Source organism: Furipterus horrens, unplaced genomic scaffold, assembly GCF_987537825.1.
Source record: "Furipterus horrens unplaced genomic scaffold, mFurHor1.1.pri manual_scaffold_11, whole genome shotgun sequence".
NCBI lineage: Eukaryota > Metazoa > Chordata > Mammalia > Chiroptera > Furipteridae > Furipterus > Furipterus horrens.
Genome location: NW_028327181.1, coordinates 57847508 through 57869836, shown reverse-complemented (window position 1 = coordinate 57869836; position 22329 = coordinate 57847508). Strand labels below are relative to the sequence as shown.

The window sequence follows — 22329 nt, the reverse complement described above, 5'->3', positions numbered from 1 at the left end:
GGGCCACACTGGACACCAGGCTGGGTTGCCTGGGCTTGTGGGACACCCATCCAGCTCCTAATCTGATACACAGACTCCATCCACAGCCCCCTGAGAGTGCACAACAGAGGGTGCTTCCTCCTGCTGGACAGGGATATCAGCCACCCTTCAGCTTATCCTGCTGTGCCTTCTTCCTCAGGGGCTCCCAAGTGAGGGCACCTTAACTCATGCTGGCTGAGAGGAAAATGACACGACTTTCCTGAGTGACGTGCAGCTGCTTATCCTGGCAGAACCACGGGGCAGGTGTCTTGTAATAAAGGGACAAGGCTCTAGAAGAAGGAGCTTTAGTATCTGAAATTCAATCAGCACAGCCAGGCAGATTCATCTAAGAGCTTCAGACAATCACATAATTCATAAAGAGACATTTACAAAGAGATTACGTGAACACAGAGTCTGCCTGAGGCTGGGATCACCCCTGGGAGTCTGGAAGTAAGACACAGCGATGCTGGCCTTCTCCTGGAAACCACTCTATGGTCATCCCTACCGACCACGGGAAGGGTTAAGATGCTCTGGGGCCCCTGCAGACATGCCAATGCAAGTGGGAGGTTTCTGCAAGCCAGGAGCACAGGGTGGGCCAGCAAGGCCCTCACCAACAGAAAGAAGAGCTGGGGCCTGCGGGATACGGGGTCCTCTCTGATTAAATTGGCCATCTCTCTTGCAGGAGCAGGTCTGGATGCACCCCTCACTTTGGAAGACTTCCAAGGTCATGCAGAGGCAAAAACCCACTGCTGCATAGACCCACTCCTAGAACACGGTCCTGCTGGTGCACGGTCAGACTTTTGGGAACAATGTGCCTGAGTTGTGGGGCCACAAGCACTCCGCCCCCCTTGCTGGTCACACTCTCCAATTCTCCCCCCAGGTCTGTGCCTCTAAGACACCTGTGTTGTGAGGATCTAGGGCAGCTTCAGCACAGCATCCTCTCCTGGGGGGAGTACATGGCAAGAAGGCCAGCACAGACCCCTGCATCTTCATCTCAGCCAGCCTGCTTCACTGTCCTTGGGCCACCCGCTGCCCCAGACAACTGTCTGCGGCCAGAGGAGAGTGAGATTGGGAAGGGGGTCATGTGGTACAATCCAGTAGGAAAGGACTTTTCTGATATTGCATGTGACCCAAGTCAGAGCTTCATATCCCGAAAGCTGGAGGGGGGTGAGGACAGATCTTTCCTTACTTGGAACCCACATTTTGGTGTCTGAAGTCCACCTTTATTTTCTCTTTGTCTGCAGGTGAATCGCAGGTGAGCCTGCTGACCAGGATGCTGGGTTACCGTTCCTTTTCGCTCTTTCTTTCTCCCACATTTACATTTGCAACCAGCTCCCAGGTGAGTCTCTTTCAGAAGGCACTGTTTGGGATCTGGCTGCTGACTCCTGGCTGCATTATCAGAGGGTGCCTGAAGGAAGGTTCTTGGTCAGACGGTGCCCTGAGAATAAACATTGTTTGAAAGCTGCCCACGGAGCTGTCCAGGAAAAGGGTGATCCCAAGAGCATATCAGGAATGTTATTAGATAAAATTTGAAACAGTCCTTTGGCCAAAGAGTGTGCTAAGACTTCTTCTGGTTGAGGTTTCTCTGGAGCACAACCAGCGCTGCTCCCACAGCTGCGTCCACATCCTGCCCAAAGGACACCGGGAAAGGGAAAGCCCTCTGCACCTCCTCCTTCAGCACCTTGTTCCTGGACAGCGCACTCCCGCTGCTGACCACCCGCTCCACGCCCCACTCTTTGAGCTGCTGAAAGGGGAGCATCGAGTGCAGGTTCTGCACGATGCCTCGGCACAGCGCTCGGGTCACGTGCCCCAGGGAGAGGTCGGAGGAGGAGATTCTGGTCACTGAGGCCAGCTGGTCTGGCAGATGCCTCTCGCCCAACACGGTTGGAGTGATGGTTAGACAGGTGTCTCTCTGCTGTGCAGCTGCCTGGATCATGCGTGAATACACAGTGGATTCTTCAACCTCCAGGCCTGCCAGGAACAGAGAAGACCCATGTGAGCTCACACACCCCCTCACTGCAGGATAAGAGAGTACAGAATTCCCTGAGGGCAGGTACAGGTCTACTAACTGCTCCTCCTCACTGTAGCTGGCTGCTTCCCGCCCAGGGACTCATATAAGCTGGCTAGCTATGCTCTGTGCCAGATCCCAGCCGGCTCTCTCACTGCAGAGCCCAGCCCAGACTTCAGGGAAAGGTCGTGCAAATGTTGCTGTGAGCCCTAACCATCCCACAGCTATGGGACCCTGGGTCCCCAGGGGGCTAACATGCATACACTGATCAGTAAGCATCATCATGGCTGCTACTAGATGTATTAGCAGTGTCACAGAAGCCCCAGGATACAGGGCTGATCATGGGCTAGCTCATCCCATGACAGAAGTTGAGGCCAGTGCTTCTCACATTTAAATATGCAGAGGAATCACTCAGGGATCTTATTAAAATGCAGCTTCTGACACCACCACCCCCACAGCTGGAATGGGCCCTGAGATTCTGCATGTTACCCATTAGCTCCTAGAGGAAACTAGTACTGCTGGCCTAAGGATAACACTTTCTGAGAAGAAGGTTCTAGACCAGTGCTTACCAACACTTGAGGGCAGCAGAATCTCCTGAGGCAACTTTATTAAATAACATGCTCCAGCTCCACCCCAACCCCAGACCAGATAATCAGCATTTCTGCAGGTGGGCCTAGAACATCAGTTGTTTTAAAAACTCCACAAGTATTTCCAGTGTGCAGCCAGTGCTAAGAACCACCAACCTAGAGTCACTGTGGAATCTCAAAATCATCACATTTAACGTATACAAACTTAACTATACCTGCTCAGGAACTAGAGAAAGAGAGAGAATTTAAATATCATAGTCAAAATTTGATCAGCAGGACTCTGATGAAACTCTGCTCAATGTACATGCATCTCTCCTGTGGAACTTCTACTAAGACATGAGAAAAATCAGGTGCTTGGTGGATAAGCTAGCACAGTCAAACCTCAGCTCTCGAAAGCCTCGGTTCTCAAACAGTTCGGTTCTCGACCCAGTTGTTCACTGAAAAAATGTCTGTTGTCAAACAAAGCTTCGGATCCCAATTCTCTACCCAACAACCCTTTCATGCCGATACCTGTATGATCAGTCATGCGTCTCTCAGGTGACAAACAAGGATATTCTTTTTTTGAACAAATAGCTTCTCGAACAGTTTTCTGGAACAAATTAAATCCAAGAACCGAGGTTCCACTGTGCACATGTACAAGCATATCCGACTGTAGGACTGAGTCCTTGGAGGGAATTACTGGGTCAAAGGATATGACATTCTGTCCTTAGAACTTGTACCACTTTATACTACCCAGCCATGCATAAGAGTGAGTCTCTCTCCATATCCTAGGAAACATAATGTGTTGGAAACTTCTAAAAGAATAAAGATAACTGTAAAGCCATCAACTAATGGGAAAAAAGGGAAAGGAGAGAAAGAAAACAACAGATCGATCAAACAGAAGACAGAGAGGCTCAGGAGCTACACTGACTAAATGCAACGCGGTGTCCTGGGCTGAATCCTGGAACAGAAAAAGGACATTAGGAGAAAAACCCTGAAATACAAATAAAAGCTACAATTTGAAAACAATAATGATATGTTTGTATTTCCTTAGTAAAAATTCAAAACTATTTTTAAGGCAATGTTAAAATACAGTGTTTCCCCTCACTGGGAAGCCCTGAGGCCACCGCGTAGGCCTGAGGCGCACCTGATGGAAGGTGTGGCCCAGCGGGCGGCCCGGGACAGCTGGCTGCTAGCCTGTCTGTGTCCCTTGGCTCCCACCTCATCCGAATCCACGGTGAGATTACTGCTATGAGTCACCAAATGGCCACGCCATGGGCTTAGAACCATAGAACAACGGAGCTGGGAAAACAAAGGAGGGGAGGGACTTGCCAAGGCCACATAATGACCGAGCTGGGAGCTGAGGCCACACTCCGTGGTTGCACCCATCACACTATCCTTATTTAACAAGCATTACGTCACAGTTGCTGTGGGCCAGACACTGTTCTAAGTGCTTCACAGTATAAGTCACTTAATCCTCACAGTCCTTGAGATAGGTACTAGGATGATTCCCCTTTTCAGATAAAGTAAAGCACAGAGGAGTTAAGTAACCTCCCCAAAGGCACACAGGAGGCAGCAGAGCTGAGATTCAAACCCAGGCCACCCAGCTCCAGAGTCCCTTCTAAGAAAGGGAGTCAGGAACTACTCACCAGAATTAAGTGCTGTGAGGATTTTACAATATTGTAAAATACCAGTTTTTTTACTCAGTCATGTTTAATCCTTTTCTTTTCAGCTGTCTGTAGTCATCAGAAGGAAAACTTCAAGTGCAAGAGACCAGGGGCTCACTGACAAAGAAAGTAAGACAATAACCCTGACCAGTGCAGCTCAACTGGCTGGGCATCGTCTTGCAAAGCAAAAGGTTGTCGGTTCAATTCCCGGTCAGGGCACATGCCTGGGCTGCACGTTTGGTCCCCGGTCGGGACATGTACAAGAGGCAACCGATCAATGTTTCTCTCCCTCTCTTTCTCCCTTCCCCTCTCTCTAAAAAAAATTATAATAATAAATAAAATCTTTTAAAAGAAAGAAAGCAAGCCAGCCAGGGGAAAACTGGGAGACCATTACGATACTCCACAATCAAGGTAAGGAGAGAAGGTGACCCCTCAGAAAAGAGAGAGAAGGTTACAGCAGCTCAAAAGAGGAGAAGAAAGCTAGAAGCTCTGATTCCCAAGGAAGAAAGAGAAATTCTAGAACCTGGCTGGGTCTGAGACATGAGTCTAGAAGTTTCCACAGCACATTCAGCACCAAGATACTCCACAACGAAAGGACAAGCAGAGACAACACTGCTGTGTGGGCCACATCTTACCCAGATCCGCCATCCACTGGACCAGCATGTGGACAAACGTGGCTAGCACATTGCCCCCGTTGAGTGATGCTGCCACTGCCAGGTAAGTCCTGTCGAAGTATGGGAAGTAGGCGACCGGCGCTGCAGGGTCTGGCGTCTGCGTCGGCTGGAATCCCGAAGGCATGGAGGCTGCCAACTGAACCGAAGTGCTGATATTGAGAACTGGGGTCCAAGGAAATCAACAGTTAGGTCTGCCAGGCTGACTCAGAGGTCACAATCACAACAGGGCCAGGGGAGAGTGTGCTGGTTTTTAAAATATGTCCAAAAATTTTTGCTACTCTTTCTTTCAGGAGGTGGAGCCTAACTCCCTCCCCGTGACTACGAGTGGGACTCAGTGACTTGCTTCTGTTGAGAATAAAGCAGAAGTGACAGTGTGTGGCTTTGGAGACCAGGTGATCAAAAGGCACTGCAGCTTCTGGGAAGGCAGGGAGTGTTAGGAGCAGCGCTATGGAGAGGCCCAGGGACAAGGAGCTGAGGCCTCCTGCCAACAGCCACAGGAGGGAGCTGAGAAGTGGACGTCCAGGCCTGGCCAAGCTTCCACATGAGGGTAGTCCCAGCCCCTCAGCAGCTTGACTGCAGTCTCATGAGGGTCCTTGAGCCACACTGCAGCCACACCCAGATTCCTGACTCGCAGAAACTGTTTCATCTATTTGAAGCACAGATGTTTACAAAATAAATTTCAAACCCAGACACAAACACACACGCACACAGAGAGAGAAAGAAACTATGTGAGTTAATAAATGTTTGATGTTTTTAGGCTACTAAATATTGGGGTGATTTGTTACACAGCAGTAGACAACTATTTACAGAGACTAAGACTTCAGCTGAAATGTTTTATTCTCTGCAGAGGTCTCATTCATTTTCAGCAAGTTTTACTTCCTTCTAATTTCCAAGGTGTTTTGTTTTTCTTTCTCTTTTTAATCCTTACCCAAGGATATGTTTATTGATTTTACAAAGAGAGGGGAAGGAGAGGAAATAGAGAGAAAGAGAAACATAGACGTGAGAAAAAAACCATTGATTGGTTGTCTCCTGTAAGCACCCCAACCGGGGATCAAACCCACAACCTAGCCATGTAGCCTGACCAGGAATCCAACCCGCAACCTTTGGGTGTACTGGACGACGCTCCAACCAACCGAGCCACCCGGATTTGTCTATTCTGGACATTTCATAGAAATGGAATCATACAGTATGTGGCCTTTCGTGACAAGCCTCTTCATTTCTTTCACTTCCACTCATACGCTGTGGCATTTTAGTTCTGTGGGTAAAGCACATTTTTTTAAATCCATTCATCAGTTGATGGACATTTTGGTTGTTTCCATGTTTTGACGGCTATGCTGCTAGTGTGCTGCTGCTAGCAACATACAAATGCTGCTAGCAACATTCAGGCTCACGTTTTTGTGTGAACACGTGTTTTCGGCTCTCTCGGGCATACACTTAGGAGCAGAATTGCTGGGACATACGGTGCCCCCGTTTAACTTCTGAGGAACTGCCAGACCCTTCTCAAAAGAGGCTGCACTATTTTACAATCCCAGTAGCATGTTCTTAACTTTTCAAAAGGTTGAAAAAGAAATCAAAAGGAGAAGAATACTTCATGACATATGAAAATTATATGAAACTCACATCTCAATGTCTATAAATAGTTTTATTGGAACACAGCAGAGGTAGTTATGACAGAACCTACACGGCTCACAAAGCCTAAAATATTCACAATCTGATCCTTTGCAGAAATGTTTGCCAGCCACCTCTCTGTGACTCTCCTACACCACATACAGAAAAGACTCTAGACTTTAGACTTTTAATCAGAGGGGGTGAAACTTTCACTGACAAACACGTGATAACAAAAACCCTAACCTACTAATCTATTTTCCTGGTCATGGAGTTACACAGAAACCAGCCAACTAGACAGAGTCATTTCCCTCACCTGGCCCTCGAGAGGAAAGGCACAGACTGGCCAGGGACAGAACTGGCCCACTGGACTGTAAGGAGCTTCAGCTGCGGAAAGGAGGGCATCTTTCATGTTTACAGGGTAACAATGGGCAGGATACTGAGGCTTCCAGGTATGTGTGCCTCGCACACCACTGCACAGTTACACGTCTAAGGAGAGAACGAAAGGCTTACCTGCATCTGTCTTTTGGGCCATACAGGAATAGACGGAGGCCTGCAAATCACCCAAGGCCACACCCACTGGTGTCCCCTTTGGGATTTCAAACCACACGTGGGAAGTTCTGCCTGCCACACTGGCAGGCTCGGCAATGTCGGGGAGCAGGTGGACGGGAAAGCCGGAGGCCCTCAGTCTGCAAACCAGAAGGGGACGGCGTATTGGCCCAGTGCTTGGTTTTCTGGTTTTTGCTGTTTCCAGGAACCAACAAAGGAAAATGCTACACCACACAGGTAGAAGGGATGGTAGAAGCCAGTGTTTTCACAGAGGCCTCTCTGGCTTTCTTAAAACCATGAGAAATAGGCTGGGGTTTTTAAAGAAGTGAACACTGGCTTTCAAAAGCTTGAGATTAGCCTTCAGGGCAAGAAGACAACCAGTTTAAGCAGAGACGATGAGTAAGACTTAGCACTGGCACCGGGCCCCTGCGTCTGAAGGGAGCACAAATACCCTGCAAAGGGAGTTGCAGTGCAAAGTCAGGGTCGGTAGCACAGCCCAAACCAAAGGCAAACCCATCAGCCATCTCCTGAATACAAATGCATTCAGCACTCGGGGTTAGTGGACACGGGGCTGTCGATTTAATAAAACATGCTGGGAAGTCCTTTACCTGAACTACCACGTGCTTTTTGTTTTATTACAGAGCTCAGAATTGGGGCCCTGAAGGAAGTGAACTTATAGGGCACTGGACTTCTCGACCTGAAAAGGCAAATGATTATTTAAACAGAACTTACAAGGCATCCCTTATACCTACTACTTCCATTTCTTAACCTTGTTTTAAGCTATATTATAGAGTGAAAGTTGTTCTTTGAAATCGACAGGCTGGAATGGGTTGCAGAGAACTGGGGAGCCCACCCCACATCTGGGTGGCTGTGGAGGAGCGGGACAGCATGGCGTGGGAGGTGGGGTCCCTCCCCAAGGGCTAAATGTGCCACCGGGCCCATCCACACCCAGTGACTAGAACAGGCTGGGGGCCATTGGAACCTGATTCCTGGCCGCTTGGAATCCCCCACTGTTCCCAGAGGGGAAGCCCCACTGAAGCTGTGGCTCCAGAAAGGCTGCCCTTCCACTGGAGCCACCTGCAAGGTTATACTCACATCTCCAAGTTCCAGGTTTGGCTCTGGGTATTGAAATAGCCCCAGCTTGCAGCGTTCTGGTCAGACATCACGGGTCTTGGCAAGCTACACAGCATGGTGACCACATAGTCATGGATGGTGCCAGCTGCATCATAGGACTCCAGGAACTCTGGGCTGTTTTTCATATCAAAAACAATTCAACATGGTCTAACAGTGACTTAAAAGCACATGCTATGGCAGTGTGGACTAAACCTGGCATAGCTAGGTGGCAGCCAGAATCCCAAAAGTGTGTCTCCCCCTGATGAACCTCCTGCGGTATGGCCTCCCAGCTGCTCCAGGCAAAGCTGCCTTTAGTGGAGGGGAGTCAGGGAAGGGCTCGCCCTGCCTCAGAAAACAGGACATTGGCCATTTTCAGCAGCCCTGACCCCACCATGAACTTAACACGTGACCCTTGGCAAGTCCCTTGACATTTCTAGCCCTTCTTTCCCCCTCTGGGTTAGACTAAGGTAACCAACAGAGCCCTCTGGGAAATGAAGCAGTTCTAGACCAAGTCGAGGTCTTGTGACCACACCCCGTGGTCACTCACTGCGGGACAATGCTGCACATGGAGTGACGCTAGCAGGCTAGAGGCCCCGGCCACTCTCCTTCCCCTGGAACTACAGCACCCAATTCAGAGAACAGATGTATGCACCTATTTTTCAAAAGCCAGAAGATGGTTGCACAGCCAAACCCCGTGGCCACACTGAGGTGGGACTCTGGCTGAGGCAGAGAAGCCAGGAACCCGCTGCCGCATCGACCATCCTGCCAGGTGACCAAGTGGCTCACAGCTCTGGGTGTGAACACAGGGGCAGCCCCTCTCTCTGTCCATTCACAGCCTGGAACAGAGGACATGAACAAAATCAGAGAAAAGAGCAACTGACCAGCAGCAGCACGTTCCTGAGGCTGCTCTGCTAGTGGGGCTCCCACACAGATCTCATCGCCCGTGATAACGCTTCACCATACACAGGGTTCCGTTATCAGAGCACCTGGTTCCCACCAACAGCTGGGGGGCCCTGGGCAAGTCACTTACTCCCTCCATTTGTCCCACTTCTTCTATGTTCCTTTTTACTCATTTTTTAAAGTTGATATTATAATCCACACCCCCTAGGTAAAAAATAGAAGCACAGCACACTCTCAAGTCCCCTAACCTCTGTCCTTCCAACTCTCATTGTAATGATATTATCTAAACTTGCTTCTGGGCGATTATGGATATATTTTCTCTTTCCCTTTGGTCTTAGCTCATTGGTTTTTAGATACTAAACTTTACTAAAGAATGTGGCCATCTTTACTTCATTTATTTCTTCAAACAACTTCTGGATTTTTTTTTTTCCTCTGTTTTTATTGAAATATTTCACCCAAAACTTTCCAGTGTAGATCTTTCTGTGGCAAAGTGTCTGAAGGCCTGTTGCCTCTGAATGTTTTTTCATATCCTCATATTTGAATGACAGTTTGATCATTACAATATTCTAGGTTCTAAGTTCCTTTTCGTCACTACTTGTAGATTTGTGGTAGATGCCGCAAATGACTTGCTACTCTTCCCATTAAGAGGCAGAATCTAATCTTTCCTGGAATCTGAGCTGGCTCTGGCGACTTGCTTGACCAAAACAAGTGTGGCAGGAGTGATATCCTAGGACTCCCACAGCTAGGTCTAAGGAGACCTGAAGCTCCCACCAGAGCTTGTTGGAGTGCTCACCCAGGGGAAGCCAGCTGCCACGTAAGTCCCACTACCCTGAGGCCACCGTGCTGGAGAGACTAAGTAGAAGTCACATGCAGGCATCTGGCAAACCATCCCCAGCTGAGACCGGCCTTCCAGCCTTCCCCACCAGGGCACCAGGCATTGAGTAGAGCCACCCCGAACCCTCCAGATCAGTCTGTCCACCAGATCAGTACTCTCAAGCAATATCCGTCAACTCCATGTAGAGTAGATCAGTCAGCTGAGCCCTGCCCAATATTTACAAGATCTGGTAAAAATAGTTGCTGTTTTACATTACTGCATTTGGAAGTAGTTCATTATGTAGCAATAAGTAACAGAAACACTATTCCATTGTCTTTTTACATCGACTATTGCTGTTGAAGAAAATTTAATGTCAACCTGCTTCTAATTCTTTTATATGGGACTTGATCTTTTATTCTGTAAACTTCTGTAATTTTCTTTTTCTCTGAAATCCTTAAAAATTCACTATAATAGATCTAACTCAGGTTTTTCTTCTCTCTCTTCTTTGATGTTGTATGGGCCCTTTTAGTCTGGAGCATTATGTTTTATTTTGTCAATTATGGGAAATTTCTCTCCATTCTTCAAATAGTTCCTCTTCTACCACTTTTATTTTCCCCCTTCTGGGTCTCCTATTATCAGATGCTAGTGCTTCTGAATCCTCAATGTCTCTCAGATTTTCCTTTATATTTTCTACTCCTTTGTTCTTTCTTTCTTCCTTCTGAGAGATTTCCTCAGTCTGAGCTTTCATTTTCTATTTGCTCTGAAGTTCAATCAATGCAATTAATCCCATTATATTCTTTATCTCAACTATTATATTTTTCATACCTAATATTTCTGCTTGGTACTTTTTGTTTTCTTCTCATTGTTTCCTTGCTAATATACTCCTTTAATATCTTTTAGTATTATGTCAACCTGATTTTAAATTCTTAGTCAGTCCATTCTAATAGTTCTGCTTCTCGTGTCTTTCCTGTGAAACAGCTGTGCCCTTTAAATGTCTTCTTGTCCTGGCCCATGAGCTCATTTTGTCCTAGAAGTATTGACTACTCTGTAGGGCAATGGAAATGGGCCAGACCTCAGTACCTGTAAGCCCCGAGGGGCTGGGGAGGATGGAGGAGTGCTGAGGTGGATCCACAGCTAGTCATTCCCATGCTGAAAAATGTCTGCTCAGGTCAGGGCTTCCCCTGCGTCCCCCAGGAAGGAACAATGTTATGAGGATCCTTAGAGTGTGAGTCACCATCCCTGGGATTTGGGGAAGGATACCTATTTTTCTCCAGTGCCTTGATTTTATTCCTGCAGACACCTGAATTCCTGTGGGTGTGGGGACAGGTGCTGCTTGTCCCAAAGCCATGGTAAGCCAGGCTTTTCCCCTCCTAGTTTATCCTTCTATAGGCAAGGCTGGCTGCCTCTGGCCCCAAACACAAACCACCAACCCACACACACCACCCCATCAGCCCGGGCTTTCTGACATTGTCTTCCCCTTTCCCTGGTGTTTTTCTCTTAAAACTCCTCTGAAACCGATCTTGGAGGCAAGAGCCTGCAGCCAAGCTAATTCAGCATTTTGGTGGCAACTGCATCTGGAAGTTCAGAGGTTGAGGGCGCTTATAACTGTTTTCTGGATTCTTGTGGCTCTTCCCATCCATGTGTTGACTTTACTCTCTGGCTAGTAGCAAAGGGAAGGGTTAGGGTTAGGTTTAGGGTTGTTGCTGTGTGTACTGTGTGTGTAGGGTTGTATGTGTTCAATGAGTTAACACATGAAAGCACTTAGAACAGTACCTGGCACATAGTAAGTACCCAATGTATGTTAGTGATGATGATAATGATGATGATAAGCTTTTACCTTCTAAACTCTAGCCACCTTTGAGAAGGAGTCTACACCCCATAACGTATCTTTTGTTCTCTTTTCCCACACCTCCGTGCAATGTAAATACAACTAATGCAGCATGGTGGGAAAAGAATGTTGACAGTCAAGAAAAGTTATCAGCAATCCAGGAAACTCCAAATCCAATGGATGGAAAGGAGATTCTGGCTTCCACTGCAGAAAAGGCTGCCTTGAAGCAAAGCAGGGCAAAGCCCTACATAAAGGTGTTTCACGTCTGAGCCTGAGCTCAGACCATCAATTTGGGAGCCAAGACTATTACATTTTCCTTTCAATTTGCTCATCAAGAACCAAAGGAAGAGATTCAACTGCCTCTCAGGCCATGAAACATCCATTCATTCAGTCATACATGTGTAATTGGATGCTTTATTTATTGAGTATCTAATATGTATTAGGCACTGGTTCTAGTCCCTAAGATTATAGCAATGAACAAGGAAAAGTTGCTGCCTTCATGAAGCTTATATGCTAGTGATACAGAGCATAAGCAAGCAAGTGCATAATACTAGGTATTCTTAGTTGCTATGAAGAAATATACAACAGGGTCAGGGAACAGAGTGATAGATTGTTGGAGAGTGATCAAGGAAGACCTCTCTGAGGTGACATGTGAGGAGGGGCCTAAACAGAGTAAGGGAGTGAGCCATAAGAATATCTGGGGACATGCATTGCAGACAGATGAGGCAGCGAGGCAAAGGCTCTGAGGAATCTTGTCAGTCTCCGGTTAGTATCCCTGGCCAGCACCCAGAAGACCAGGGAAGCATGTTAGAGGTGCATATCATGTTTCTCCTGGGGGATGAGGATGTTTCCTCCTCGGAGTGGTCTACCCTCACCTCTACATTTCTACCTAAACCTAAAGCTGGGATTCTTATCCCAGCCCTAAAGCTAGATCTCAGCACCTTTTCTTCAACCTCTTTATCTGCTTCCAAAATTCTTTTGATTTTCTTATTTTTAGACTATCCTTTTAGTTTCTTTGCATTACAAAACAAACATAGAGTTCTTACCATGTACTAGGTATTATTCAAAGCACTTTAACTATATTAATTTTTGTTTAATCCTCACCCGAGGATATATTTATTGATTTTAGAAAAGAAGGGGGAGAGGGAGAGAAACATCAATGTGAGAGAGAAACATCAATCAGCTGCCTCCCATACGTGCCCCAACAGGGGACTGAACCCACAAACTTTTGCTGTACAGGAGGATGCTCCAACCAACTAAGCCACCAAGCTGGAGCAAAATATTAATTTATTTAACCTACATAATAGCCTTATAACACAGGTGTGATCATTAGTCCCACTTTATACATAAGAAAAATGAAGAACAGAGAAGTTAGAAACATTTTTTTGCCAATGGTCACCTAAGTGGTAGAACCAGGATCGATTCAAGTAGCCTGTTTCAGGATCTGACCTGCCAGATACTTTTCCCCTGTTTTTTTTCCTTCTTTTTTTTATTTTTTTTGGTAAGGAATTGATATTTTAACTTTTTAATTATACACATGATAAGTGAATGCAATCTTATTTTTAAATGTTCAAAAATTACAGCTAAAGCAAAAGGCCGGCTTGACAATTTCCCACCGGAGCCCAGCTCCCTTCCTGTCACTCAGCACTGGCTGGGTAACCGTCCAGTTTTTACACTCATACATATTGTGTTTGCTTTGGTTGGTTTGAGTAGGGTTGTGTTTTATTTTGTTTTTGTCTATTAAAAAAATAGTAGTATATTGTATGTATTTTCCCAGGGGTTGCTTTTATCATCCAATGTGTTCTGGAGTTTTCATGTCAGTGTACATGAACGTACCTTATTCTTTTTAACCACTCTGTGTCATTCCACAGCGTGGGCATGTGAACATTTATCTAACCGGTCCCCTAGGATTCAATGTCACAGTTTTCACTGCTATAAACAGTATGCAGTGAACAAACATGACTATGCCTCCTTATGCATGTATGTGTACAAGTACTTTTCCTGAACAGATTCCAAGTAGTAGCGTTGTTGAGGCATAGCAGCTATCTTATTTTTTTATCTTTTAGTAGAAGCTTTCTTGTTTTTAATAGGCCCCACCAAATTGCCCTCCAAAACAGCTCTGCTGACTGACATTCCCAACAGCAGTATTTAAAAGAACCAATGTTCCAGCCCTTTGTCAACTCCTGACATTATCAAATTTTAATTTCTTATGATCATGTGGGTAGAAAATGATTTCTCATTGTTTTCAATTACTAATTACTAATGAGACTGAACACCTTTTCATATGTTTATTAGCCATTTGTATTTCATCTTCTAGGAACTGTCTTCCTTAACCTTTGCCCATTTTTCCACAGGACCATCAATCTGTCCTTTCTTCATTATTATTTTTTTATATGTATCCATATTCATTTTGTCTACTATAAACTAGCAAATCTTTCCTCCCAGTCTGCTGCTTGCCTTTTAGCTTGGTTTTACGATCCCCACTTCTTTCCTGATATTACTGAGCCTGAAAGTGGAGTATTGAATCGGGCGTAACCACAGGCCTCTCGGAAGACACTAAGTCACTCACTCGCCTCTCCTGCAACTGCCTCACTTGTGCCCTCATGGAAGCACTTAGCTCTCTGCTCAGGTTACTGGTCCCCGTCTATGTTGACTGCCTTGTTGTGCCCTGGAAGGTGCAGGCTTCATCCATTGCTTTCTATGTCTCCCACGGGGTGCAGCCAGAGCCTTACATATTGTAGATACTAAACCCAACCTGAATTACATCCACCATTAAAGTGGAACGACCTGATCCCAAATTGATTTCACCTAACTCTGCTAAGCAGGCATCATCATTGTCAAACAGTGGCTCTCCTCCTTCCCAGAAACAGAAAACAAAACAAAAAAGCATGCGGCCGGCTCAATGAAATATTAAGCAGCTCTCCGACGAGCACGATGGCTTGTGTGGTTGCTGCAAAATCCAGGAGACAGGCAGGCAGGCGGGCGTGGGAACAGACCACAGTCGTCAGATCTCTTGTTGTTCTCTTTGGGAAAGGTTTTAGTATTAAAAGGACATTTATTCTCGTTAATGCAAAATTAAGGAGTTTAAAAAGCTTTTACAACCTAGACTCCCTCTGAGAGGACAGCTCTAACACCCTAATCAGCCTCTGCTCCTGCTACGGACCGGAGCCAAGCGGCTTCTGTGGTCTCAGCTGGCCTGACAACAGGCAGATGACAGGGAGCTTCTCTGGGTACCCAGCCCACCCTGGGGACGGATCAAAGGATGCATCACTAGGCACCCGTCCTGCTGCTGAGAGGCAAGTCACCCCTCTCTCGGCCCAGGGGAATCAGAATTGCTGACTGTACAGGCAGGAAGGGGTAAACCCAATGTTCAAATCCCCTTAACTACAGCCCTGCCCCCCCGCCCCCAAAGTAGCCACCCATCCTCTGCTTTAAACACCTGCAGTAAAATAAAATGTTGGTATTTTTGAAGCTAGGTGATGGGTGTGTGCTCGTTCATAATACTATTTTCCTTACTTTCACGTCAATACAGAATTTTTTATAATTAAAAAAATATTTTCCCCTTGGCCAGTGTAGCTCAGTTCATTGAAGCGAGTGTCATCCCATAAACCAAAAGATTACAGGTTCAGTTCCCAATCAGGGGTGTGTGAAAGGCAAGCAATTCACGTTTCCCTTTCACATTGCTGTTTCTCTCTCTCTCTCTCCCTCTAAAAATCAATGAGCATGTCCTCAAGTGGGAATAATATATTTTTTAAATATTTCCAATGCTTGCCGTAACAGGGAGTGCACACTTTCATTGGGAGTCTTAGCCTTCCTTGCACACGCTCTTGGGAAGTGTCTCCCTTCATTAAGTTATTGTGCCCCCCTGCAGCTCTAGGCCTCCCAGAGGCCTTTAAAAGCTCAGTGTCTGTGCTCAGACATACCTGGGTTCAAAAGCTGGAGTAGGCACTTGCTATCACGTGACCCCAAGCATATTATTTTAATCTCTCTGAATCTAAACTTTTCATCTGCACAGCGGGGGCAGTAATGTAACCTACATCATAGGGTGTTGGGAAAGGTCGATGAGATCATGGAGGTAGTATCTTTTGCCTTGCACCTTGCATGTAAATTGCTTATTAATATTTTACTGGCTTAATTCTCCTCCTAGAGGCCAAACAGAATAGGTTGCCCACCTCTGCACCATGGCAGACGTCCTGATATAAGATGACCAACCAAATAATGCTAAGCTTGCAACTGAGCCCATAAAAAGGACACACCCTGGAATTTAAAAATCACAGATATCTGTGATTATGGTGAACAACAAAACCATGTGCACATTCAGAAGGGCTGGCATCTCCTACTGCTACACCACCTCTCAGTGCTGGCCTTGATGCTGTGAGACACTGGCATGCAGAGAGAAGCTAAGGAAAACCCACTGCACGGAATCCTGCAGAGAACGAGAGAACACACTCCTCTCCCTCTCCCATTCCCCGCTAAGATGCTGATGGGATGTGAATGGACAGCTCCCCAATTCATCAACACACGTGTATAAGACAGGACGTACACAAACCAGGAGGCAGCACGTGGCCCTGCATCCCCGCTGCAGGACAACCCGGCCCTTCAGACGGTCCCTGGCAGCACCTTTCCCGTTCCACTGTGACTGTGGACAGCATGTGCTCATCCCCGGAGCCCAGCGTACCTTGGCCTGTCTTCCAGAACAGGACTCCGTGCATCTGTCCTGACACTCCGATGCCACAGACTTTCTGGAGCTGCTCCCGGGGAAGAGCAGCGAGGCACTCGTGTAGGGCTTGGATGATTCTACTCACATCCTGCTCCCATGCCTAGAAACAGAACAGGACACGCAGGTCAACCTCCAGGGCTTTCCTGGTGGCTGTCCAGCTGATCCCAGTGGGGCCCCGTGCTGACTGGCCTCAGGGAGGAACTGTGGGCCCGAGGGCTCTCCACCACCTCCCGCAGGGCTTGGAGCAGGACGTTGATGGACAAGGCTCCACTTCCTCCCCTCGCAGAGGAGCCACTTTTGCAGATCAGGCTGGACAAACGGCCCAGGCCCTGCCCTGCCCTGCAGTGAGTGAGAGCTGAGGAGAGCACTGCCCTTGCCCTACAAGAAGTTACAGTCTAGCAGGAGGGACAGGAAAACACAAGACAGACCGTGCTGTCAGGAGAAAAAGGCAAGGGTCTTTCCTGAGGCACAGGATGGAACACAGCAGGGAGGGACCTTTCCTGGGTGCCTGAGGGCCAGGTCCTGGACTAAAGACCCACCAAAGTAAGGCCAGGAAGGCCAGCACAGAGGAAGGCCGGAAGCCCTGGGTACAGAAGCAGGGATGGCTATGCAAGGGGAGAGGCCGGGGCCCCGTGGGCCTCAAGCCCGGGGTAAGGGGCTCTTCCCAAAGGTAATGGGGAGTCCCTAGGGCTTTCTGAATGGGAGAATATCATCACCAGAGCTGTGTTTTCAGATTAATTGGGCAATGGTAGAAGCTACACAGAGAAAAACTGATAGTGTAAAGAGATTTTTGGGGAGGGGGGGATTCAAGTAAGTGAGGACCATCTTTTCCTAATTTGCCTTTTCTTCTGACTTGCTGCCTCCTTGAAGACTCCTCTTGGCAGAATAACCTTGAGAGACAAAGTCATGAGAAATAAGCAGAATGTTATCAAACAGCATATTAGTAAGAGTCTTATGGTCCTAAGAGACAAGAATATGAAAAGAACGCAGGATTTAGAAAAGTTCAAAGGTCTTCTAAGTCAGATGGGGAAATGCATTTCCATATCTCAGAATTAAAGAAACGCTATATCCAAATGGGTGGGAGGTACAGAGTAACTTCCAAAGAAGGCAACAATGTGACTCAAACATAAAAAGTTTGGGTTCCATGAGTACATCTTCTTTAAACTGTTAAGTTCCTCTTAGGGACTAGAAATATCTAGAACTCTAGGATCCCATCCCATTCCAGTAGACGCCCTAATCAGTAAAGTCTCAACAAGCTAAGGAAGCCACAACATATGCACTTGGGAAAACAACCCAGTGACACCATTGTTTTCTTGGTGAATAAGTAAATTTCGAAGTGGGAAGATCAAGAATTAAATATATGTTTTGCAATAGCTGGTGTGGCTCAGTGGATTGAGTGCCGGCCTACAAACCGAAAGGTCACTGGTTCGATTCCCAGTCAGGGCACATGCCTGGGTTGTGGGCCAGGTCCCCAGTTGGGGGCGTGCAAGAGGCAACCACACATTGATGTGTCTCTCCCACCCTTTCTCCTACCCTTCCCATCTTTCTAAAAATAAATAAAATCTTTTTTTAACTGTATAAAAATAATTAATAAATATATGTAAATGTTTTAAAAAATCATACCTATGTGATTAATACAGGGGGTGGGCAAAAGCCAAGGCACATGCCTGGGTTGTGGGTTCGGTCACTCATCAAGGTATATGCAAGAGGCAGACGATAGATGTCTCTCTCACATATTGATGTTTCTCTCCCTTTCTTTCTCCCTCCATTCCCCTCTCTTTAAAAATAAATAAAATAAAATCTTTTTTTAAAAATGTGAAATGGAAAAAATTTTTTTAAAAAAGAAAAAGATAAAAAATAAAATGTGAAACTGAGTGAGAGAGCTAGACTTGTGATTCTAAGTTCAAATCTCACCATATTTATAAAAAGATTTAAAACAAACGCTCTTACAGTTTTCATAGTTATATATTTAATTTATTAGATTTATAAAAATTATTTAAGTACTCTGAAAAGATTTAGGTCAGACAACTGCAGTGCCTAGAAAAGAAAATAAATGTGTAACTGCAGTTTAAAAACATCTAAGATATTTAATTAACCAAAATGGGTTTAAGTATTATTCAAAGGTCTTTTAAAATGGTGGTTAAATGTTAGACTATTAATGGAAAAGCTTTATAAGGTAAGTTTGAAAGCGTAAGTAAGAACTAGGGTTCTGAATTTAATAAATGGAATACTTACTTTGATTTCAACCAAAGTAAAATGTTTCTGCCACATAAAAATCACCTCAAGGCACAAAACATATTCATATTTAATACCTAGAAGAACCATGGAAAATTCAGAAGAGAAATGTGGCTCAGCTCTCAATAAATTTAGTCTGTTTCTTGGCGAACTGAAAAAGCTTATGGTCTTGGAAAAGCATCTGAAGGCCGAGCCCTGGGGCCCATTGCTTCCCTCCAGGGGGCAGTGCAGCACCCCCAGCCCCGGAACAAACCCCTCACTTGCCCCTGTCAGCCTCCCCGCCTTGGTCAGAGGCAATCCTTGGCTCCTAGTAAGCATGAACAGAGGAGCAGAAGGAAAGGGAAAGATGGGGATAAGGAATATATAGAGAGAGAACACAAAGCATTTTCCTGAGCAGGCAAGCCCAGATCCTAACAAGATTCTTTACATACAGGGAGACTACAGCAGGGCTGACTTGGTAGTGAAGGACAGGCAAGGAGGAGGTGCATGGCTGTGCGTGATCCCCCAGGAGGGAAGCAAGGCAACGGTAGGGGAAGAAGAAGGAAGCAGGAAGGATGTCTGTTTAGACCTGCACTGTCCAACACGGCAGTCATTAGCCATACGAGGCTAACCTGAATGGAAATGTGCTGTCAATGTAAAATACAGACCAGATTTCAGATTTAGTGTGGGGGGGGGAAAAGAATGCACAATGTCATTAATAATGTTTTATTAACTATTATATATTGGAATGATACTATGTTGGGAACATTGGGTTAAATAAAATATGCAGTTAGAATTCATTTCAGACATGGGGGAGGTGGAAGAGGAGATAGAGGGGGATAAATGGTGATGGAAGGAGACTTGACTCGGGATGGTGAACACACAATACAATATGCAGATGAGATTACAGAATTGTATACCTGAAACTTGTATAATTGTATTAACCACTGTCATCCCAATAAATTCAATAAAAAGAATTCATTTCACCTGTTTTGTTTTGTTTTTACTGTTTTAAAAATATGACTATTAGAAATTGAAAATTGCAGGTGTGCCTCACATTTGTGGCTCAAATTTCTATTGGACAGCGCTGGTTTAGAGTTCGCACATGGCAATCTGATGGTGCATCGACCCAGGACAGAGGCACCGCTGTTTAAAATGGGCCCAGGGTGAGTGAGTTGTGTGGGTGGGGATTGTGGATGGGAGGAAAAGAGGCCAGATGGCAGTGAAGACAAGGAGACAGTCAGTGTTCAGCAGTCAGTTCAAGTTTTAGTGGGGTGACAGGGGACAGACAATGAGTATACCCACAATGTAACAGGAAAGGTGCTGACCCCACTCCTTGATTCAGATTACCAATTCATCTACATCAAGATCAAATCCTTTAACTTTAGATTTGAAAAAATAACTCAGAAACTCAGGCAACCCTCCTCCTACACGTCCCTTTTTACAGATAAGAAAACCTAGAGAGGAAAAATTAATAACTCAGAAAGGGTCGTAGAGCTTCCTGCAAAAAACCCTGGTTGCAAATACCTAAAAGCCCGACTTTCCTCAGAGCTGCCATGCTTGACCATGGTGTACACAATACTTCTGAGACTGGGAAGTACAGTCATGAGGAAAGAACAGAACCATCAGTTATTTCTACAGATCAGTGGTCCTCACCCCAGTGCTTTCTGTCTCCTAGGGGACATTTGGCCATATGAAAATATTTTTGGATGTCACAACTGGGAAGGAGGATCCTACTGGCATGTGCTGGGTGAGAGCCCAGGGATGCTGCTAAACATTTTACAAGGTACAGGACAGCTCCCACAACAGAGAATCATCCAACTCAAAAAATTCAGCAGTGCCAAGGCTGAGAACTCCTGCTGTAGATAAAATTATAGGAATGCTGTTTGTCCCAGAGCACAATACACACATGGGGTTTGCAGAGGGGGCTGCTACTGGCCTCCTCTCCTTCCCCTCATCAGACAGGTGTGGTGCCGTGCTTGTAAGCGCAAAGGAGCCTGCTGGACGCTGGGGGCCGTGCGCAAAGCAGGGTTCAAGAAGCAGCCCTGTGCAAACCCAGTTCCTGTAGACCTGGCTCTGCTGCTCGCCCCACAGAGTCAGAGCTGACTTTGCCTCCAACTCATAGTTCACAAAGTGAAATAGTCATTCTAAAATGCCCCGATGCCCCAATCAAACTAATTTTGAAAGTCTCTACGAAAATGCAAACTGTTCTGAAATCTTAATCTTCTGAAATGTTTCTGGGCAAGACGGACTCTGAACCCTAAGTAACCGAGTCCAGGTATGTGGCAAGAGCTTAGGAAAAACAAAGCTCTTGGGGGTAGTGTTTGGCTCAGAAAATGGAGTTCTGTGGCTAGAAGGGGCCACAAGGGCCACCTATTTCAACTTGGAGAAGGACAAGCTGAGATCCAGAAAAAAGATTACTCCAAGTTCCCTGATATTAATTTTTTATGGTCAATTAACTAAACATAGAGCTACTTTTTTCAGGGAATTAATGGAATCCAGCTCTGAGGACTGACATCCTTTCTGAACCCACATCTCACATCAGAGCCCCTTGTGGTAAAACTCTCCATTTCTATCTTGCAGCTTTCACTAGACACAAAACCGCCATACTGTATAAGTATCAATCTGATCTTTTTCTAATGACAGGTCTCTCAATGTCTATCTTCTGTCTGCCTATCCATCCTTCCATCTGTTTTTCCTCCAGTGTCTCAGCCTTGGGAGACTTGGGGAGGGGGTTGGCTTTTGTTGCCCAAGTGTTTGGGTTCCTCAGTCCACATTCTGCTCCCATTAGGCCTGATTCCGCATCTGATTTCCAGGGGAAAACCCAAACTCTGCCCTGGGGAACAAACTGAATCCTGAACTAGAGGGCGCGGACAGGTGTGAGGAGAATGACACAGGAGAACAGTTCCCCGCGGGTCAGGGTACAGAAAGCGGAGGGCAGAGAGCACGGGGATGGGCACCATGGGCAAGGCCTCTCGAGGAGGTCAGCGAGTGGGGAGATCGGTGCCAGCAGGTAGCAAAGTTCCTGGGACCAGGCCTTAACGAATCGCGGGAGCTGCAGCAGGCAGGTGGAGGTCAGACAGGCTGGAGCAGTCGGGAAGACCTCTCTGAGAAAGGGGGATGTCGGAATGACCTCCTCCGGGACAAAGAGGAGTGTGTGGAGGCCCCTGGAGGCGACGCGGCGCCAGGGCACTGCCTCACCTGGGGCCCGGCCGCCGCGCTCTGGGCCGCTGCCTCGGCCCGCGCGGCCCGGACACAGCTGGCCAGTACCACGAACCTCGACGGGTCGCCGGGCGCGGCCTCCAGCACCACCGCCTTCACAGACGTGGTGCCCAGGTCGATGCCGAGAGTGACTGGCGGTGCAGCCATGGCCGTGGGGAACAGCGTAGCTTTCGTCCACTGCGGAGGGGATACCTGCAGCACACTTCACCCGCGACCCGGGCGCCCAGGTGTCAACGCGCCGAGGCGAGGCCTCGCTTGCCAAGCCTTCAGCCACACTCAAAGTGAGGGCTGATCGTCTTTTCATTGGCCGAGGAAGGCGCAGCCCCACACCCCTCGCGGCGGGCGCGGCTATAGGCGGAGAGGCGGCGGAAGGCGGGACCTAGAGGGCACCGCCCATCGGGCCGGAGTTCCGGGAAAGTGGCAGGGAGTGT

At 46.9% G+C, this 22329-nt stretch overlaps 1 protein-coding gene across 1 annotated transcript; it reads right to left on the bottom strand.

Annotated features, from left to right (window-relative positions):
* Window positions 1-307: 307 nt before the first annotated feature.
* On the bottom strand, window positions 308-22178 carry SHPK (sedoheptulokinase). Its single transcript, XM_090291129.1, has 7 exons — window positions 21878-22178; window positions 16421-16562; window positions 8853-9036; window positions 8183-8335; window positions 7052-7227; window positions 4895-5095; window positions 308-1989 (listed from the first exon to the last, which is right to left on the bottom strand). The coding sequence occupies exons 1-7, from the start codon at window positions 22043-22045 to the stop codon at window positions 1577-1579; spliced, it is 1437 nt and encodes a 478-aa protein (XP_090147255.1). The 5' UTR covers window positions 22046-22178; the 3' UTR covers window positions 308-1576.
* Between the last annotated feature and the right edge of the window lie 151 nt (window positions 22179-22329).